The sequence below is a fragment of the Ammospiza caudacuta genome, chromosome 4 (assembly GCF_027887145.1).
Source record: "Ammospiza caudacuta isolate bAmmCau1 chromosome 4, bAmmCau1.pri, whole genome shotgun sequence".
Lineage (NCBI taxonomy): Eukaryota > Metazoa > Chordata > Aves > Passeriformes > Passerellidae > Ammospiza > Ammospiza caudacuta.
In genome coordinates, this window is record NC_080596.1 from 70,379,313 (window position 1) to 70,401,664 (window position 22,352).

Consider the following 22,352-nt stretch of genomic DNA (forward strand, 5'->3'; position numbering starts at 1 on the left):
GCCTGGGAAGACCACAGAATTATCATATGCAGTTTAAAATATTTATCATCTAATGAGCTTTAACAGTCCCAATATGTAGGATGAATGAGTAAACAGTGGGAAAAAGAGGCAATCTGAAAGCAAATGTAAGTGCTGGACACAATAAACTAAAGGCTAATGGCTACAACCTCTTTGAAGAAATGAAATTTCAATCATGCTGTAATTTAAATAGATATATAAAGCCAATATAGTCAAATACAAAGAAATTATTTGCTTTTAAATGAAACATATTTTAAATGTGGATTGGGAGAAAGCAATGTAATAAAACTCATACATAGAGTAAACCTTAACCTATTAGTTCTTAAACTGGCTGCAGTACTGGACAAACCAATGTTAATTAAATTCTGAAAGAAAACAATTTATGTAGCCAAAGGTATAACTTGCAAGAAACTGTGTTATTACCAGGCACAAACCATTATTATAGGATCATTAAGGAACTGAAATGAAATAATTTAAAAAGGCAAAGAGAGTACATTTGCTTTAGTTTGCCTTCTGATTGTCTGAGGAATACAAATGTAGAAGATTTTCAGAGGCATTTACAGGAATGGGTCACAGAACTTTGGAATACCCATTAGGCAACATCTGAATCTCTTTCTCTCTCTCTCAGTTACTTCAGCGAAATCCATTTCTTTATGGTGGCACTGAGAACAGCACTAACAGAACTTAAGAAAAAGGTTAAGGCAACCTTGACATGATGGTCTTGACCGTAATGCACAAACTATCTGCAAACAGAGGCAAAAAAGATATTCAGAGATGCCATGGGATCTAACCAGAGAGTTTGAACCATACATTAGACCAGAGTGGGAGAGTGTATATAAGATACCTTAAAGATTAGGATATTCCAGAGTCTAAGATGCAGAACAGGGTCTAGAGCAAAAAGAGGCAGAGCTCAAGTGAGGTCAGGTAGACTAAGCAAAATTCTGAACTGCATGAAAGTACAGGTAAGCAGGAAGATACAGTTGTCTGTTTGGCATTAACATCCACATCCTCCTTCCTCATCAGTACAACAGATCATAATGGATTTGTAGCAAAAAATGAATGGCAAAGCATAATAGGAATATTCTCAAAGAAATTTCAGCAAAGACAATAACTAAACCATTAAGTTGCAGCAGTGGTAAGAACTAAAAAAAAAGAGCAGGATTGGTTTCCCCCTTAACTGAGTTGCAGATGGATCCCATTTTCAGCAGAGCCACAAGTAAAGCAGTGTAATCTCCAAACTGACTGTGAATCACTGAAAAAATTTTGCAAGGTTTTCTGCCTTTCTACATAGAACAGTCTAATCGCAAGAAACAGTGAGTTTGACAAATACATCCTTTTTTAACAGCACAGAGAATCTCTCCAGCAGTTCAGAAGCAGGAATACTGTATTGGAGAATCCTTACCCTTCCCAGGCAGTCTTGCCACATCTTGCTCAGTTTTGCAAGATAGTACATATTCTTGCAAACAATTCCTCTTGGAATACACTCAATCCATCTATCAGGGTAGTCTGTTTCTATACAGTTCAGTCCCAATGTAACTTACTGAATACAAAAATTTCTCTGAAGTAGCCCAAATCAAAATATTTTAGAGCATTCCATGCTCCAAACAGAGACTCAAGTCAGTACTTTTTTGTTTGTTTGTTTCCATTTGGACTCCAGCAGAACTGAAGCTGTTCTAGTTCAAATTCAAGTAAAGTCTGATAGCTGATTCTCCCAATGAAACAGACTGTACTGGAAAGCAGGATATAAAAATCAGAGAGGTGACATAACAGGGTAGCCTATAACAAAGTGTCATAGCCAGTGAGAGATGCACCTCTTTCTTCCTTACTCCTACAGGTATCAACCCCATCCCCAGCAGAGCATGTAAATTTTTTCTTAGACTTCTTAATCTGGAATTTGAACTGTGGAGAGGGTGGAAACCTGGCTGCACTCATAGGAACACAAACTGTGTCAGCACTGCATCAGGGGAGAAAAAAAATCGTTGCAGTGAAATAAAATTCCTGTAACTTTTACTCTCAGATAAACCCTGTATCTCCAGAGCAGTCTAAAACTACCCCGATACATGACAGCAAGAGGCACCTCAGGGGTGCCTCTGGCAGGCAGAGCTGGAGGCACCCTAACAACTCGCCTTAGGCACAACAGCCCAGAGCTCTTCCCAAGGAAGAAACAAAAGTCAATGATATGGCCAAGCCTTCCCCATTAACTGAAGAAATCTTTGGGGATATGCTTTCCCCACTGGACAGATTCTCGGATAACATTTGCAAAACCTTTTAATGCAAAAATTGCATCTCAACCCCAGTAACACAGTAAAGCATGAATACACTCTGTAGATCCCAGCTGGTGAAACTGGTCCCACATTGAGGCAGTCTCTGCTGAGGCACAAAACCTATTAGTCAAACTGCTCTTTTGAACTGGCATCCCAAAATAGTACCTCAGAAAGAGATCTGTTTTGAAGAAAAACTCTAATAGCAGACAATATCCAGCTCAGTAAAGAAAAAGAAAATGAAGAATCTAGTTCATATTTCTTGTCAGGTTTTCACTTGCTTCCCTCACCCATCCTAATAAATGTGAAAAAACACACACACAGAACACAGGCATTACGTTAACAACAAAAACAATGGCTACACGTCAACTTTGCACCTACCTATCATGATTATAGAAGTTTAACAAGGCAATGATGAACCTGAGATTTATTAAGATTTATTAAGATATTAATCTTAGTCTTCTAACTGTTATAGGCTCATACATAAAATACCAGTCTCCCATTTAACTTCATTTTGCAGATGGAAAAGTAAGCTCTTACCACATTATTCAAGAGCTTTCATATGGGCAGACACAGATTATTTTTTTAAACATTCTTACTGCTTTTTTTTTCTGAAAAAATCCATCACCTAGTTCTGAGAAATAGCATTTATTCAATTACAATTCTCTGAAAATTACACTTTACCAGTTCTCAACATGGCACAGGAACAACAAAAATTAGCAGCCACAAAGATATTGCAACAAACAACATTTATTCTGCAGGTCTTAGATCAGTCTGAAATGTGTAGTGCAACAATAATGTGCTAGATGTTTTGTTCAACACTTTGACACTTATTTAAAATAATTACTTTAAAATTTAATTTCGACTTCCCCAAATAATCTTTACTTGTAACACTGTCATCATTCAGTGTGCCTCTGTGAATGTGCATAAATGTGTTTGTGTATGAATACATACGATGCCAAATTTAAACACATTTTATTAAACATCTTCTTGATTTTTATGGCCTGTTAGCAGCAGTTATACAGAAATTTTACCTGTGACATGGTTTTGAAATAGAACAAAAGTTTCTGTAGTCCTCAGAACCAATAAAAACACACAAACCATTTTCTTTGTGGATATATTCACTCCAATGCACAAACCCTTCCACTGCCCCATTTATCCCATTAAGTGTAGTGGCTTAAATGATGCATGAAGCATCATTTCAGCAGTGAAGTGAATATCATCCTTAAGGTCCCAATAAAAAGATGAACAATATAAGAACCATAACTCAATACTGAGAAATATCTGCAAATAAAAGTACAACTGTAAATAGTACATTCAAGTCCAACCTGACAGAAAATAAAGCAATTTCTCCTGCTGACATTAGTCCGCAGTTCAAATCAGCATTTAAGAATGCATTTATTGACATTAAACCCCAGCTTTAATAATAAAATTTGAGTTCAGGCTGATATGCTTATTTGAGGCAGAGCCTCAATGATTAGAAGAGATTCAATTACAAAGTGAAGGTAGCAAAACAGTCAAGAGTGCACTGGGAAAATTAAAATCTACAAACTTGTTTCAGTTTTAACAACTGGTCAAATAAGGTAAGTGCAAAGTCTGAAAGACTAGACTTGCTTTGTCAGTGCTACATTCCAGAGTAATAAATACTACTATAAAATATTTGAGTTTGATCTCATTTTCTCTGTGCTTCCTAGCAGAGTTGCCAGATACATTATTTGAGTCACTTGTATAATTTCTTCAATCAAACAAATTATTTTTCCAATTAAGCTGCTCAATGTAATCAGGAATAGAAGTAAATGATGTGAGAAATGTTAGGGCACCTGTGACTACCAAAAATAGAAGAGGGAGTAAATGAGCATACCGCTTCTGTGCTTCCTCTCTCCTACTCTAAGAGATCTGGCCAATTGCAATCAAACACTAAAGGCATCAGTAAGATCTTAAAAGGCTGGTGAAAATCTGTGGCAGTCTGACTAGTCAGACCACAAAAGGGACAGCAGCAAAAACAAGCAGAAGCCCTTATTAATGCCTCCCTTGAAGCAAAGTGCCTTGTGAGCTCATGAGAGCTCACGTCTGTCAGTCGTGCTGCTAAACCAGACAGCATCTACAACACCTGAAACAGCCTCAGCACAGCAGTGCCTTCCGCCCCTCCAGGTGCTATGGAACAAAGTCAGACCACCAGTCCCAAAGGATAAGTGAAGATAAAATCTACAAAACAACTTAAAATAATTTCATTCCTTGAATAGGTTTTGTTTTGAAAAGCAATGCTGAATTTTATATTTAAGGAACTCTGGGGCTATAATTCAAAGTAGCTGTACTGTGCTACATGACTATCTTCAGGGACTGCTACCTACATATTCAGAAGGCAGCAAGCAAGGCTGTTCTCTCAACCCTTGGACCAGCCCTCAAACTCAGAAGAGCAGTGGTAAAGTTGTAGGGCAAGCATTTGCTAGTCCCTGCAAAAAGAATATTATTACCTTTGTCCTTACAGTAAAGAGAGGGGTAAATTGCTTCTTCTGTTTAGGATTTGGCCCTCCTTAACACTTGGTGTCTTGGTACTGTTCTGATTTGTTTTTGTGGGCACCATTTTTTCTTAAAGGAATTAATATCTCATTTAAATACTAAATATTTATGGGAGGTCAGCAACTTTGTTAGCACCAAGCAAGCTCTATCCAAAGAGCAATAGAAAAGCCTGCCTTTGTTACCCTGAGCTGAGCAAGGCCTGTTTAGAAAAGTACTTCAGCCCACTGAGATAGTGCAATTCTTCCATTTCACGTACCCATTAGAAGTTGCTTTGAAGACTTTTTTTGTCCTCCTCAATAGTCTCATTACTTAGATGTAATAATCAGATGTACACCCTAGAGACACAGTTTCAAAATACAAGAATTAATACATTGTCTCATCTACTACATTCCTCTCTCTTTTGATTTCTTCACATGATGCCTTGTCAGAGGACAATTCTGTGGAAGCAAATACTTATTTTCTCCTTAAAAACTAAAATCAAAACCACAAATTAAGAAAATCAAACAAAAAAAAAAAAAAAAAACAAACCAATTTAAAATCAGATATTACTGATTTTATGGTGTTAGACAATTAAAAATATTGCAGGCCAATTTATAGCATGAATTTCAGAATATCTTGTCTTTTAAAATATCTCCCCAGTATTTACAAAGTGGTACAGAGTATAAACAGCAAAAGCTTTTGACAGTCCTTAGAATCCTTGTATCAAACAAAATCTGAAACAAATAACAACAAAATAGACCAAAATCTGGTGTCCTTGCACTGCACAGAAAAACCTCCAAACTTCAGGAGTTTTACATAATCAGTTCTCCCAGTTCAGTGGTCAATTTTAACATGGGGTATACACATATACAAAACCAATAGCTGCACATAAACAAATTATATTTCCTTATTTCCTCTGCACTGTACAAACTAGACACATCAAAGCAGACTATTTTGAACAGAAAATACACAAATATATATATATATACATGTATAACACAAGAATATACATATAAGTATTACACTTCAGGCTCAGGAAATCAGCTGGAGGTTTCATGAAGTGCTCTGTTCTTCTGCAGCACTGTATTTAGTTCTTGAATCACATCTGATGGCAATTTACTATCTAGTTCCAAAGTAGTTTTGTTTGTTTTGTTTTTATTTTTCCTCAATGTCTTATGTGGCATTTGGTGTAATTCAGTCATCCCTGAGCCTGCATCATCCGCAGAAATCAAGTTTCGATGTGTTTTAGCATGATTTCGCCCTTTCTCCTCTTTTCTTTCCAAACATTGTGCCACAATAGATGCTTTTTCTTTCAAGTTTTGTCTTTCTTCCAGAAATTCATTATCATGATGTTCACCAAATCTTGATTTTCCAGCTTGTAGTTCTATATTCTTACCAAACAAGCAAAGAGAAATAAGTTCATTCACATCATATTAAAAAATGTTTAGATTGCAATTTTTGCTCATTAGTTTCATATAAGTTTTAAAGAAAAAAAGTTAATTTTACCCAAGAGCTGAGACAGCAAAGTTAGTTTTAAATTACCACAATTGTCATATTATTATTTAGTAATCATTTTTAGTGAGCAAATTCTCAATTAGCTATACTTCTGAAATTTACATAAATCATGCACCATGCCAATAAGGACATGAAGATTTATTTTCATATAATCATAATTTGATTTTTCATTCTACCACAGTAGAGTAAGTTTTAGCATTTTACAGCAGATCCCTACACTCATAAAGACCTAGAACTCCTTGGTGGAATTAATACAATTGTGTATATTACAGTTTTGATAATATAACGACTGAGCAACATCAATATACGAGAGACAGTTTTCAACAATCACATCTAAACTTTCAGCAGCTGTTAAATACTAACTGATATGTCATAAAGACTGGCTTCTTTTCCAATTGACATTGGTGGGCTGTTTTCAAGTTCTTAAGCTGTAGAAAATTAAAGGTAAACCAGATGCTGCATCTAAATTTGCTTTATTGTATTCTGGCTATTCAGGTGGTGCAGCAGTAGGTAGAACATTCCTTTTCTGAAAAACCCGGGTAGTTCTAAAGGAAAATCAGGTCCTGGAGTACTTTTTTCATGTGTGCCATCTTTCTTGACAATCAGAACGTGAAGAAAGCTGAGAGAGACTGTGGGTCTTTGTGTATTTCCTGTGTGGAACTTGTTCAGTTTGACTGCATTTTTTATGGAGTTATTCATCCACAGCATATGAGCAACTAGTTCTTTGGAATCTTAATACCTCCTAAATGTTAAAACAAACATTAAAAACTACTCAAACACTAGGGAGAAGCTAGTTTAGATACACAGAATTTAGAATGGTTTGGGCCTTTCTTGTATGACCTATTCTGAGTCAGTATGCTATTTGATCGTGCTTGAAAGAAAAGGTTTTTCCTCATTCTTCAGCCTTTTTGTATTTTGAAATAAAATCAAATACTTACTGCAGATACACAGCAATACATTTCTATTTCAATTAAATAATTCTATATGAGAAATATGCATATTTCAAATGCACTGTCCACATGTGTAACAAGAGATATAGAAATAACCAAAATGTTTTGGTTCTATTTGTTATTAGGATTCCTTTCAAACCTCGTATTACACATTTGTCTTCCTAACCCTCAATAAAACTGCTTCCAATGATGAGGAAAAATCAGTCATTCAATATAGACATTTTAGTAAAAAATATTAATATTTAACTCAGTTTTTGGGTATCTTTGAGCTTATAGTGGTTTGGGTTTTTCTCCCCCTCAGTCATCTTTCCCTCTCAGATATCACTTTTTTCACTGTTTGGAAAACTGTCAGTCTCTTTTCCTGCCTGTATAAATTGATGACATTTCTACTACAAGTTTACACATTGATCTGTAAATAGACCTCCATTTTCCATAAACCAGCATTTTTCAGAAATACTTGTTCCTGGTATTACTTTCTAATGTTTTAAAACTGAGATATTCTTGGAAGAGTATTCAAATTCATGGAAAGACTGAAGGCATGGTCTCCCAATGGTACATTTTTTTTGAACTGACTCCACTGGGGTATAATATTTCTTCTTAAAAAATGGTATCATATATATACTTTCTACCACTATGTTACTGTTCATTCCAGTTTTAGCCTTCCATGTAAAAAAGCATTAGTTTTTATTTTTCATTATGCATTGTGTTAACCTGATTACTTTCATCAAAGAGGTTTGAAAATACAAGCATCAGAAAGAACTTATTAAAAATTGCAAAAATACTTCCTGAGAGAAGGTTAAAAAAGACAAATTTATAAACAAATTTATAAACAAATTACAAAATACTTATATTCACATGGCTTTACACTCTTGTAGTTAGGCAGAGCAGAAATTCTTTCTGGAAGAAAGTGTAACACAAGATGGAGTTGTCTTTTACATAAAGCACCATGCCTGCCTTTTGCTGTTGGCTTACTATGGAAATAGCCAATTTTACCATTCTGTACCTGAACCACCATCTCTGTTAGTGGTGATAACACATCCCATATTAGCCTCTCCTTTCAAAATGTTCTAAAATGTGCAAGAAATGATAGTACTGCAGTCAAAGGACCAAGGTGTTTTCTCAACAGTAATTCACTGCTGCAGTCAGGCAAAATACTGGAAGAGGCATTGGCAATAACAACATCTGCATTCTATATTTATCCAGCTCCAGGGAGTTCAATATTACTGGACTACTTATTACAGCATTGTGGTTAAAAGTTCTATATCAAGTTTAAACCCCACTTACCTCTGTAATCCCTCTGATTTTACAAGTGTTCTTCTCCTGATGAATGGGAATTAGTGGTAAGCCTCTGATCTTTGGACTTTTAGTTATGGATTGTTTTCTTGCTTTCCCAACAGGTGGCCATATATCTGCATGCTGAAGAAAAAAATGTTTCCTTATTTTCCATGTACAATTTCATAAATACAGAAGATTCTTTGGTATGCAAAACACCCTTGGAAAAAGCAATATACTGCACCACACCATGCCCTCCTATTGTGGGAGAAAGGGAAAAACACTATGATGCTTAAAACTATGTTAAGTTTTCATAAGTGCTGCACAATGTTGAGTGAAAAGAACCAAAATGTCTCTATATAATTGTCATGTATCAAACATCCTCCTTCCTTAATATTATTCTCATTATTGTAAAAAAAAATAGAAAACATCATCAAACACGACATAAATTTTGACTTGTTTCACAATTTCAAAATTTCACAGAAGCACACTTCCATGAGTCCCAACAAAAGTTTCAGAAATAAGATAAAATTACCTCAATGTGCAAGCGTTTCAAAATGTGTTTCTTGTTGAGGTTCAAGACCAAAGCGCAGGGTACAACACTTGGGCCACAACAAGCCCAGGCAGCGCTACAGGCTGGGGCAGAGCGGCTGGAACGTGGCCCAGTGGAAAAGGAGCTGGGAGTGCTGATCTACAGCTGCTGGAAATGAGCCAGAGTGTGCCCAGGTGGCCAAGGAGGCCAATGGCATCCAGGCCTGTGTCAGCAACAGTGTGGCCAGCAGGAGCAGGGCAGGGATTGTCCCCCCGTACCCAGCACTGGGGAGGCCACACCTCAAATCCTGTGTCCAGTTCTGGGCCCCTGATTGCAAGAAAGACACTGAGGGGCTGGAGCATGTCCAGAGAAGGAACATGGAGCTGGGGAAGAGTCTGGAGCACAAGGCTTGTGGGGAGCAGCTGAGGGATCTGGGGGTGCTCAGGTGGAGAAAAGGAGGCTCAGGGGGAACGGACCGGTCTCGGCAATTGCCTGAAAGGAGGCTGGAGCCAGGAGGGGATGGGCTTCTTCTCCCAGGCAACCAGCAACAGGGTGAGAGGAAATAGCCTCAAACTGCACCAGGGAAGGTTTACATTGGATATTGGGAAGAGTTTCTTCCCAAAAATGGGGATTAGACATTGGAATGTCACCAGTCAGCACGCCTGGAGGTGTTTAAAGAAAAGACTATGCGTGTCACTCAGTGCCATGGTCTGATTGACAAGCTGGTGTTAGGTCATAGCTTTGACTCAATAATCTCAAAGGTCTTTTCCAAACTAATTGATTCTGTGATTCTGTGAAAATTTGTATTAATAATTTAGAGAAAATAATTGCTTAACATATGATAACAACATGTGTTATCCAAAACACAATCTACCAATATGCAGATCTGGTTTCAACAGTAGTCTTTGCTTTAGCTCAACTGAAATAGGTCAGTTTTGGGGAAAAATGTGAAGTTTCACTCTGAGTTAAAAACTAGACTGGGAAGAGAAGGAAAGTAAAAAACCATATATTACTTACTGAACATTTCCCATTTTAGCACATGAGCTCACATTCCTCAAGTAATGCTAATAAAAACCATAAAGACAGATTTGAGGACAAGGTATTTCAAGATGATTTTACTGAAAAAATCATCAACATGAGATTCTGTTACCAAAGAGAATAACCAAGGCCTACAGCTAAATCAGCAAAACTTCGAAGGAAACTGGCAAGCCAGGACTGCAAATCCATGAAGCAAGTCTCTTGAAGATCATATTTAAAAAAAACAGTTGTGATCTATGAAGAGCTATGATCATAGTTGCACATGGTCAGCAAGTAAAAAGAGGACTACCAATAAAACCCATCAAAATCAGTGATTACTGACTCAGGATGGCTGACTAGAAATTGAAAGTCTTGTCCCAAAGTTAGAAAAAGTATTTTATAGACTCATATCTAGATGGAGTACAAAATTCTCACACATGGTGTGACCAGAGTGATGTAAAAGTCTGTGATGAGTTCTCTCCATTAAGAACATTTTCTTTCAATGAAATGAGAAATTATTATCTGAAAGAGCAGCTCTCGCCAACCAAAACAGTTTATTGTGGATCAAGATAAAACAAACAAACACAACCCAGAAAATGATGGAGAAACTTTAATCAGCTTCTGAAGAAAACTATCTGCCTTAAATCCCAGCAAGCGTAAGGAAACCATCCCTGTCAGCTAAGCAGCCTGATTTCCCTTTTGTGCCTGTAACATTTCTTAAAATTGAACTGAGAAAGTATATCAGAAATACTAGCAACGTATTAGGCCACATAAAAAATGTATTTATTCATAGCTTTGACCTCTCTGTTCAACTGCACCTCATGATAGTATAATGTGCCTCCAGCTGATCAAAGACAAGGAAACTGGAAGTAAACTATTGTGTCCATCTTCATACAAATTAATTACTTCCAACTGAATGCTATGCGTGCTCTTAAGAGATTTTGTACAGAACTATTATAGAATTCAAGAATCTTGCTTTTCAGGATGGTTTTGCATAGAACTGAAAGAAACATTGGTCCTACTTCAAACACTTAGTATGTACCAGTTTGAAATGGAAGATTAATAACCTCTGGGTTAACTTGATGGCCTGTATCAAAGTACTCTTGTACCTACATTACAGCGGTACATACACTTTGCTATTCATATACTCTGCACTATTTATACTACAGAAATAAACATTATCTGACACCAGGAAAAAAACAGTAATAGTACTGTTATCTTACTGATATTAATTACTAATAGAACTTGAGTCTGCTCAAGCACTGAGGAATGCAGTAATATTTGTTTATGTCCCTCTTAATCGTACAAAATCATTCAATCTCTTAACACTTCAAAACCAATTTTACAGTATTTTTCAATTTCTAGTCTAAGTTATTCCACTGACAAAGAAGATGTGATGCCTGCAATTTCTCTAACATGTATGTTCAAATACCGTGAACAACATATACAGTAAAAAAACAAGCTGACTTCCCTAAAGATGGTCTCAACTTGAAAATTCTAACTAGAAATAATCTCAGTTGACATTTACAGTTTTCTGGTTTAGAAATGGGATAATGTGGTAATAATTATCTGCTGCTGTATGATACAAGACTTTTTAGAGATATTACAGCAAATTTTACCAATATGAGGCATTGCATTCTTAAGGAAATTTTCTCTGTAATGAAGTAGTAGATTGCAGTAAGAACAATATACTAAATCTGCATCTGCATCATTAGCACGTAACTTCTCATGTACTCTATAGACTGACAACTTTACTGAAGTCCAGAACACTTGTAAAAAAAACCCAAGAATTTTCACAAAAAATCAATCCAAACCAAAAAACCCTTTCAATGTAGTACTGCTAATTCATTGCACTGTTCATTCATTATAATAAAGTTCTAAAATTAACGTTATGAATTCATAGCATGTTTTTAAATGTACATTAAGTGATTTTATCTTTTTTTCTGTTAGGAAAATTTATCATGGACAGTGAGCAATGGCTCCCATTTTTTTATCTATATTGTCAAAGGAACATTGTACATCTGCCTGAGTAGAATTGTAAGACTGTCCTTCATTGTGATTTTATGTCAAAAGGACTTCAACAGTTACCAACCTTGCATGAGTTACTTCAAAGTTTCCTATATCAATAACCTCTGAGCCTATTTGCTGTGACACTGCTCATGTTATGCCCATGAGATATATGCCAGCTGTTTCCATAGAAACAACAACTGTCATTTCAGTTAAGAGAGCTGAATAAGACAAGAATTTGTAAGTCTTACTTTCAAGGCATGCATTATACTTCTAGCACTACTATCTATTAAAGTCAGATTCTGTTTTAGGAAGTCACTAAGTCTGTATTTCAACAGTCTTGTGCTCAGCCTATTTTATGCAACACAAAGCTCCCAGGTAACCATAAATCTAGCAATGTTTATGCACAGTGATATCCTGCAAAGCTCCTTGAACATCATGGGAAAAAGAAAAATCTGACACAGACAAAATCCTGTTAAAACCTTAAACTATGTTCCACTCTCCTGTCAGGGTAAATTCTTCCCATCTCGCTTATTTCCACTTCTCCAATGCAAACATTAAACTCCATTTCCGAGGATGTGTTGTATGCCACTCAAACATACACTCTTCTTACAATCTCATATCAAGCAGAAGAGTACTTAATTCAGGATAAAACCTACCCAACACAATGAATTGTCAGTGTTAACAAAACAAACTTGGATACCAGAGAAAACCTGCCATATTAGCACAGCTCTTTAACTGGGCTAGTTCACACCACTATGATTTTAACATTACACCCCTCTTTCATCACTACTTTAGCAGCATCCAAACTAGTGAGCAGAGAAATAGCACTTAGGTACTGTGGCACACAGACACACCCTTTAGGTCAGTGGCCAAAATTTCACCCACGAGCTTTCTGGAAAGAAAATAATTGTCCTTCTTTACGAAGCTTCTCTGCAACACAGTAGGGTGGAATGGAGAGATGATGTCAGAATCTAATGTTATTACACTCAGAGCACTCATAGTCTTCATGGACTAAGACACATCTTTTGGCACTTTAATTACATGAAGTATTCCAGAAACTTTGGCACTGAACCTTATATATAACACATACATATTTAATGGAATTTTTATAACAGCAGAATAAGTTACATTTTCTGATCAGATTAGTACCTGTGCCATAAAAATGCTGATCATCCACTCCATCTGCACATCTTGTCCATCACAACATATATACCTAGAACACAATACACAATTAATATTAAAAGCAATGGAGATGCCAGTTACAGTTAAACATATTAAAGAACAGGCTTCTAAACTACATCAAATAGTGCTTAAATTCATCCATGCTATCTATATTTATTATTAACACTCCCAGAAAAAATAGGCATATATAAATACTTCAAATTATCACTTCACCTACTTTGATGACAATGCCTGTGCTTCATTTTAAGCATGTGCACAGGATTAAAATATATCATTCTAACTTTATCACTATTGTTTGCTCTCTGGTCACAGAAGGAAGCCAGACATTTAAACCCAAAACATGAACCAAACATACCAACTAAGAAAGTTCCTTTACTTAAAAAAAAAAAAAAAATTGACATGAAAGCAAAATAATGCCGATTAGTTTTCAAATACTCTTATTTTGCAATTCAATATTTCAACAAATATTAGACAGAGAAATTAAACTAAGTGTGCGTTTCATGTTTACCTACCACTGGTGTTTTTCAGAAAATACTGCAAGTCCCCAGCTGAAAGAAAGAAGATTTTCAAAAGTTACTTCCATAAACAGGGACATATTCCTCAAACAGCAGAGATTAATTACCTTTATATAGTCCTCTTAAGTTAAAAAAAAAAAAAGTTGCAAAATGTAAATGTGTACTGCAAATCCAGAATAAAGTTGTGGGTTTGAGGATGGATTTTGCTAATTTTCTTACAACTGATTCACAGTTAATGACCTTTCTGTTTTAGACAAAGGGTTATAGCAAAGCACTGCAGATGACAGCTGACTAGTTGCCACTGTTTTGCTGTGGCTGTGCTTTTTAAAAGGAGCTGGAAATAAAACTGTCAGGTAAAGAGGCCACTACAGTGTAGAAGTCACAGAGAGAAAAGAGCTATGCTTGTACTGTAAACAAAAGGAATCACATGATTTTATAGGGATTTAATAATTACTAGGAAAATGAAAAAGAAGTGGGTGCACAATGAAGCCTCTGAGGTGAAACAAACAGACACTTCTGGAGATCCAGAAGGGACTAGGTAAACTCTTCTTTTGAAAGTACACTAAAAATAAACCTCAAGTAAAAAAACCTGTGAAGACACATTTACATAATCTTTTTACTCCTATTTTGGACTAATCTCCTACTCATTCTGCACTTGAATAAAAAAAAAAAATGGAAAAAAAACACAAACCCATCAATGATTTCTTTAACATGGCTAAGCTTTGAAATTCACAGACTTTTTTGGGGTGTTTTCATTTGTCAACTGCAAAGGAAAAGTTCAAGCAAATCTGTTTAAAGGCAACAGCCAGCATAGACTCCCTCTGGGATAAGATCCTATGTGCATTGTCTCAGTATCTCAAAGCTGTGACTGAACAAGAACTGCAAACATCTGAGAAAAACAGGTGTCATTTCCCAATGCTCTTTTCCTGAGAGATAGTCACTGATGTTTGTAAAGGGCACTGTAGTCTTCAGCTAGCAGAAACATCAAAATAACAAAGATCCTGAAAAAGGAAAATCCTCTGCTGAACAGGAACTGCCAGTAAGGGCCATGACTAACTGGTTTTCTCTTCTCTCTTTTTACTTGGTGCAAGGAAAGTCTGTCCACCAATGACATGCAGGACATATAGCACAAAACTAAGTGAGCCAGGAGCGACCATATCCACAAGAGATAACAAATGCACTTTAGATTACAAAGAGCTAATCAATAAAGTAATTTACTAGCACAGATTAGTTAACATGGAACATGAAAACAAATACAGGAAAAGAACAAATAATATTACAGGGGATAATTTAATTCAGTATACTGCTATAGGCTTCTTGACTTTTCTTTGCTCCACAATGTTCTATGCTACCCTTTATTGATGATACTACAATACTTTTTACACTGTGTTATTTTCTTTTCTATTCTTACTTTGTTGGTGGCTTCATTTTCTTTTTCACTCCAAGATAAAGCTTCAGAGAACTGACAGGCAACACTTTTTCAGGTTTGCTAGCCTGCAAATAAAGTAAGATTCTAATTATTGTATGAGGAATGTGCCAAAGAGAAAATGCCACATGACTGATTTCACAGTTCGGTTTCTTTCATGGAGTGCACCCCTCTTTTCTAGCAAATCATTAAAATATTTTATCTCTTTCTTTGCCACTAACGAAGTGTACCAGTCACTTTTACCGGAAGCAGACTGATTAAGAATTTAAAGTTCACAAGAAATCACAAAACTGTAACATAATCAGAATAATGAAGATGTGGTGCTATATATGAACACAAACTCTTTGAGACAGGAAGATGGGAAATGGGATTGCTCTCTGTTAAATAACCTCTTCTATGGAATGGTGAAAATTTTTCACAAATCAGAGAATAGTTTGGGTTAAAAGACTATCCAGTTCCAACCCCCCTTCCATGAACAGGAACATCTTTCACTAGACCAGGTTGCTCTGAGCCCTATCAAGCCTGACCTTGAACATTTCCAGTGATATGGGATCCCCAGCTTTTCTGGGTAACCTGTTCCAGTGTCTCACCACCCTCACAGTAAAGAATGTTTCGTAATACTCAATCTAAACCTACTCTCAGTTTGAAGGCATTCCTGTTGTTCTTCTGCATTGCACTCTTCTAAAATATTTGTTTCCATCTTTCTCCTAGGCTCCTTTCAGGTACTAGAAGGCCACAAATAGGTTTCTTTTCCAGGATGACCAAAGCCCGGCCTCTCAGTCTTCCTTCACAGACATGGTGCTCCATATCACAGAATCACAGAAATTCTAGGTTGGAAGAGACCTTTAAGATCGAGTCCAACCCATGTTCTAACACTAGAAATAGATCATGGCACCAAGTGCGACACCCAGTCTTTTTATAAACTCTTTGAGGGATGGTGACTCTACCACCTCCCTGGGTAGATGATTCCAGTATTTGACCACTCTTTCTGTAAAATACTTCCTCCTTAATTCTAGCCTGTATCTCCCTTGGTGCAGCTTGAGACTGTGTCCTCTTGTTCTGTCTGTTGTTGCCCGGAGAAAGAGACCGACCCCCAGCTCACCACAGCCACCCTTCAGGAAGTTGAAGAGAGTGATAAGGTCACCCCTGAGTCTCCTTTTCTCCAGGCTGAACAACCCCAGCTCCCTCAGTAGCTCTTCATATGGCTTGTGCTCCAAGCCCCTCACCAGCCTCGTTGCTCTCCTTTGGACACGCTCAAGCACCTCAATGTCCCTCCTAAAGTGAGGGGCCCAGAACTGGACGCAACACTCCAGGTGAGGCCTCACCAGTGCTGAGTACAGGGGAAGAATATCCCTCTAATTGACCTGGTAGCCTCCCAGGTCCATGTCCTTGCTGTGCTGTGCCCCCGGAGCTGGCTGCAGCCCTGCAGGTGGGGTCTCACCAGGGCAGAGCAGAGCAGAGGGGCAGAATCCCCTCCCTCCCCTGCTGCCCACGGGGCTCTGGGTGCAGCCCAGGACACCTTTGGCTCTCTGGGCTGTGAGTGCCCATGGCTGGGCCATGTCCAGCCTCTCACCCACCAGCATCACCAAATCCTCCCTGGCAGGGCTGCTCTGGGTCTGTTCCCCCAGACAGGGCTGATATCATGAGTTGACCCAAACAAGGTGCAACCCCTTGCACTTGATCATGTTAAACCTGCTGAGATTCCCATGGGCTTACTTTTCATGCTTGTCCAGGCCCTTCTGGATGTCATCCAGTTCCCCAGGTGTATCAACCATACCCCCAGCTTGGTGTCATCTGCTGAAGAAGCACTCAATTCCCCTTTCTGTGTCACTAATGAATATATTAAGTAGCACTAATCCCAGCAAGGACTTCTAAATGACACCACATGTCACTGATGTCCATCAGGACTCTGAGTCATTGATCACTACCCTCTGGATGTGACCATCCAACCACTTTCTTATCCATCTAACAGTCCACTCCATCAATTCCATCCCTCTCCAATTTAGAGAAAAGAATATTGTGAGGGACCATGTCAAAGGCCTTACAGAATTTCAGACAAATGGCACCTGCAACTCTTCCCTTGTCCACTGACATAGTCAATTTATCATAGAAGACCACTAAGTTGGTCAGACAGGACTTGGCCTTGGTGAAGCTTTGCTGACTGACTCAAACTCACAATCCCTGTTTTAGACATTGCCACTGGGGCATGTCCATTAGGCCATTCATCCATTAGGCCACTAGGGCCGCTAAATCAGGATGAAAAAAAAAGCAAATTATGTCTTTGAACAACAAGAAGTCTCTGGATAACATATCCTGACTTTTATGGGACAGGGAATAGGGAAGGCAGGGCTTTGTTCCTCCTTATCTCTTCAGGAAGGGCAGCCCAGTGAGATAGAAGGAATCCACCTGGTTTCTGGAGAACACCAGTATTGGGACTTTCACAGGACAAAGAAATTGAACAGGAATCTCATTAAATTTAACAATGATATACACAAACTCTTGCACAGGTGAAGGAAAAAACTCTTTGAATGACCGAAGTGGGAGGCGGTTCAGCTGATAGGGACCAGAGCGTGCTGGCAGGTGCCAAGCTGGGCATAAACCAGCAGAGTATCCTAACAGCAAAGGTGCTCTCCCTTTCCTGAGCTAGCAGAAGCACAGTGAGGAGGTGGAGGAGAGTGATTCTCCTCCTTTCCTTATTATTTGTGTGACTGCATCTTTTGGATCCTTGAGACAAAAAAGAGAATCAGTAATCTGGAGAGGGCTCAGCAGGGGCCCACCAGGCCATCTGGGGGCTGGAGCACTTTCCCTGGAGGAGAGGCTGAACTAACAGCCGCCCCCAGTGCCTACAGGGAAAGTTTGAAGCAGACTGAGTGAGGCATTTTGTATTGTGAGAAGACTACATCTAAGGACAGAGAAACTTTCCCCCGTGAGGACAGTCAGGTACTGCAACAGGCTGCCCAGAAAGGTTGTGCTATCTGTCCTCAGGGTTTTTGAAGACTTTAATAGATTAAAGCCATGCACAACATGTCCTGACCTCAGCTGCTATCCCTGCTGTGCACAGGAAGATGGACAAGGATCTCCTGAGGTTCCTTGCTTGCTCCTTCTTGAACTACCTCTAGTCAATCTACAGAAGACATAGACCCACAGGTGTGAGAACTGAATGTTACTGGAAGATGAAGTGCTGAAAGGAAACAATAGATGCACACTATTACAGAGAAAAATATTTAACACAACACAAAAGCATTCCTTCAGTACTTTCAGGTCAAGTGTTTTAGCTTTCAATGTAGAAAAAACTGTACCAAACAATAAATCTTATAATCCAGTACACAAAGCTACTCCCTAGTGTTTACTGTCCCTAGATTCTCAATTTCCCATTCTGTAGCTTTCAATTTCTAACACTCCAATGTGGGAAAAAAGAGGCACTTAAGAGAACTTAAAAAACAACAAAACACACAACAGTTTTATGGTTGGTATTCTTGTGTAACTTCCTGCTCAAAAGAAGGGTACTGCCAGGATAAAAAAATACCCCTGCAGAACATACTATTAACTTAAACAACTGCATACTTCTCAAAATAATGCACCTTAAGGGAGCCATTTTTTTTGTCTGTGAGCTTATCTCTTAGCAACAGAACATTAAAGGGGTAAATTATTTCAGTCAATTAACACAATATAGCAATTTAGCATACAGTATTAATGGAAACTTTCAATGTTTTTGATAATTGCTCTTGAACAAGAGAAACACTGAACAGAATGTATCTCCACCTGCATATACAAATTTAATTTGCTATTAATGAGAATTTATAAATTAATTAGTACATGTGGCCTTATTAACTACAATTTTCCATCTGCAATGTCAAGCGTTCCTACTATTCATTCCTAAATATGACTAAAATTAAACCAAGATTATTCATGGTAGATTAATATCTCTCAAAAAATTTAAAACAAACTCATATACTATTTGATCAGAAGGGTATTGCCATTTGCATTTAAAAATAAAAAATTAAAAATAAGTGTTCAAAGCGCCTCCTGAGTTGAGGAATTAAATTTTTTTATAAATTAGAATGGCTTAAAAGAGGAGATAATAAAGTGGTAAAACAATCCTGTAATAAATTCTTTCCAATATACTAATTAAGGTTTTATGGGCATATTAATTTATTCTCACATATGTGCCAATTTGAGTTTTAGCTCTAAATTGTAAGACATTATTTGTGACATTCTGGGGTCATTCTAATTAAGATTGTATCCACAGCTTCACAAGAAGATACAGTGCATTAGCTTACGTGAGCAAGGGATATGTCTTAAAAAAAGTACTTTAGGAAGGTCAGCAATATATATCTGTATTTTTTGGGTGGGAAAAAAACAGCAGTCAGCAAAAATAAAACCACTTGAAACTTTGATTTTTTTTTTAAACCAGAAATAATTGGAACTAAAACATATTTCTTTATTAATATTATTTGGCTTTATACTTACACACAAGCTGCATACACTCAAACCCACTATTTTAAGAAAAATCCCATGAAATATTTAAAACTGAACCCTTCCTGCTATTAGTCATGACTAAATTCACTTCTATGGAATTCTGAAGTATACATAACCTAATTATCCATACTAGGTTTTAGAGGACTGAGAATACATCTGAAAAATGTTGTTGGGAAGCAGGGAAATATTTTCCTAGTGTATTGAGAGTTATTGTTTCCTATAATCTCTTCTATCATAAGATGTGTCTGCATAAGAACCCTGTTGTTTGAATTTTTAAGGGTTTTGTGTGAAATATCAAGAAAAAAATGGCATGCACTCCTTTAAGTTCCATATTACTTCTGCTGCAGCTTTCTATGGCAGGTTTTCAAATAATTTAATGTCAGCACAAAGCACCCAAAAATTGTTCTCTTTTTAATTTTTTAAGCTTATAGTAATGCATAACTACAATAGCTAAATGATGAACCCACAGAAACTCCTTATACTAAGACATCTGTGAAACAGCAAGACAAAAATCTTAGACATCAACCCAGATTCTAGAAGTTGCCATTTCATATGAGAAATGTTGATCTGTTTGTTGATCTTTTCTCGTTCAAACAAAGAAGAAAGCTTAATGCAAAGTTTGTCTGCTGTACCTTCATATCCTTATAGAGAAACAAGTTTCCTTCCCGTAACACAAAGTAACGGTCTTGGAATTTGTTTCCAGACAGTAGTTTTGATGGCTCTTCCTTGTACTTCAGATTGCCTGCTTTCACAGTACCTTTCTCATTTTTCTCTACCAAGAAAAAAAAAAAAACATTTTGTTAGAGGATTTTACAACAGTGGAAGCTCATAGATTTTAAGTATTACTGCATATCAAAAAACTAAAATTACATTGGTAAAATTGATTTAGTATTATGCTATATATATACATAAATAATTGTATTAATTATATTATATACACTAAATATTACATTTCAATACATATTGCATATTAATGTATTCTACATTCATACATTCTACATTCATTCTTAAATATTCACACCATTATTATTTTAATTACTGGTGGGAAAAAAGTCTTTTCTCTTTCACTTGTATGATAATATGCAAAGAATCTACCAACAAACTCTAATTCAAAGAATGTTTTCAGCATATAACGTGTAGTTAATACCAAGAGTATGGCATGGATACTTTTAATCTCTGTGCTTGAGAGGCAAAACATTTCCATAAAAATTAGATTTAGCTATTTTCAGGTTTCCTGTTCTGCTCAATATCCATATATTTTTCCACTTTGTCAGCTTTTCCCAGTAAGTACTCTTCCCCAGCAAAAACTTCTGAACAATAATTACAGTCATTGCCATGCTGCTATGACTCATGCACATGAAGTGGAACTCAAACTAAAATGGCACTTTAATAGTTAAAGTGAGGAAAAACAAAGGAAAATACAGTAATTCCTACTGTCTTAATAACAGAACACAGAATTCAGCAGAATTCTGAAGTATGCTTTTCTCCCTGAGGTAAACAGTGCTGGAAGCAGACAGCAGACATGAGAAGAGAGCAGGTGGGCAGATGCAGCCTTCTCCTCCACCCCACTCAATACCTTTCCACCTTGAAGAGGGAGCCAGATTAACACGGCTAATAATTACCCCCAAACACTAAAAGCATACTACTTATGCCATATTTTGGCTTTCACCACCTATTATTTTTAGCTAAGTGTAGGTACCTCCTGTAAGTTTATTCATTTACTTAGGAAATACTGAACCAACTTGTTTAGGAGTCACAGAATAATACCACTAGCTTTTGTACTACATTACTTTCAGGATAAGAAATAAAACTTTGATGTAAAAGGGGTGTAATGTGTATTGAAAAGCTCATTCTTACCTGAGTACTCAATTGGCTTTTTTCATTAAAATACCACTTAGACTTTGAGCATCTGATATCAAAACTCTATTATTAAGAAGCAGTACATGGTAAAATATCAAAAAATAAGAATCTAAACCTAGAATCAATACACTCCAACAATTAAAATCAGAAATTACTTAGAAGTCCTCAGTTATAAGTGCAAATATATCAGTTAAAAAAACCTGATTCTCTTTTTGCCGATAAGAATATTTATTTCACATTCAGAATAGAATATGAATCCTTATCCACACAATCATAACCACTTTTTTCTATTTTTAATTTTTTTTTTGAACTATACAAAATGAGAGTAGCAGGATACTTCCACATCTTTACCAAGCTGGAAGACTTTACATTTCTGCACACAGCTTGCAACATGACAAAAACTCATTCTAAACTTCACAGCACTCCTATGGCAGCAAATCTGTCAAACACTTGATACTTACAAAGATATTAGAATAGCCTGAAGGAGGAAGAAAATAATTCTCTAAACTGATGATATTCCATATACTTTAGAAGCCAGCATTTCATTAAATAAAACTAAGACAATAGGGATGTGTCCTAATCAGAATGTATTTTACAGACACAAACTTTACAAAATATGCTAAACTTCACAGAACTTTGCAGCTAGGAAGTAAGTACACTTAATCCATGGAGGATCGATCCACCTATGGTTTAGAAGCTTGCATTTCAAAGAATATCTCTGAATAATAGCCCCTGTTCTCAGAAATCAATACTTACCACTCACATTATACAACACGGTACTGGAAAAATTTCAAGGACGTATATAAACAGAATTTA

The 22,352-nt window shown here is 36.9% G+C and overlaps 1 protein-coding gene across 1 annotated transcript in view; it reads right to left on the minus strand.

The window, feature by feature from the left end:
* Nucleotides 1–5,451: 5,451 nt before the first annotated feature.
* Nucleotides 5,452–22,352, minus strand: part of ARAP2 (ArfGAP with RhoGAP domain, ankyrin repeat and PH domain 2) — a 113,842-nt gene continuing 96,941 nt past the window's right edge. Inside the window, exons 28-33 of the mRNA XM_058804342.1 lie at nt 20,309–20,448; nt 15,183–15,265; nt 13,769–13,804; nt 13,224–13,287; nt 8,528–8,659; nt 5,452–6,169 (exon numbers count right to left, since the gene is read on the minus strand). Of these exons, the coding sequence (XP_058660325.1) occupies nt 5,819–6,169; nt 8,528–8,659; nt 13,224–13,287; nt 13,769–13,804; nt 15,183–15,265; nt 20,309–20,448 (806 nt within the window). The 3' untranslated portion in view covers nt 5,452–5,818. The remainder of the gene's footprint in view (nt 6,170–8,527; nt 8,660–13,223; nt 13,288–13,768; nt 13,805–15,182; nt 15,266–20,308; nt 20,449–22,352) is intronic.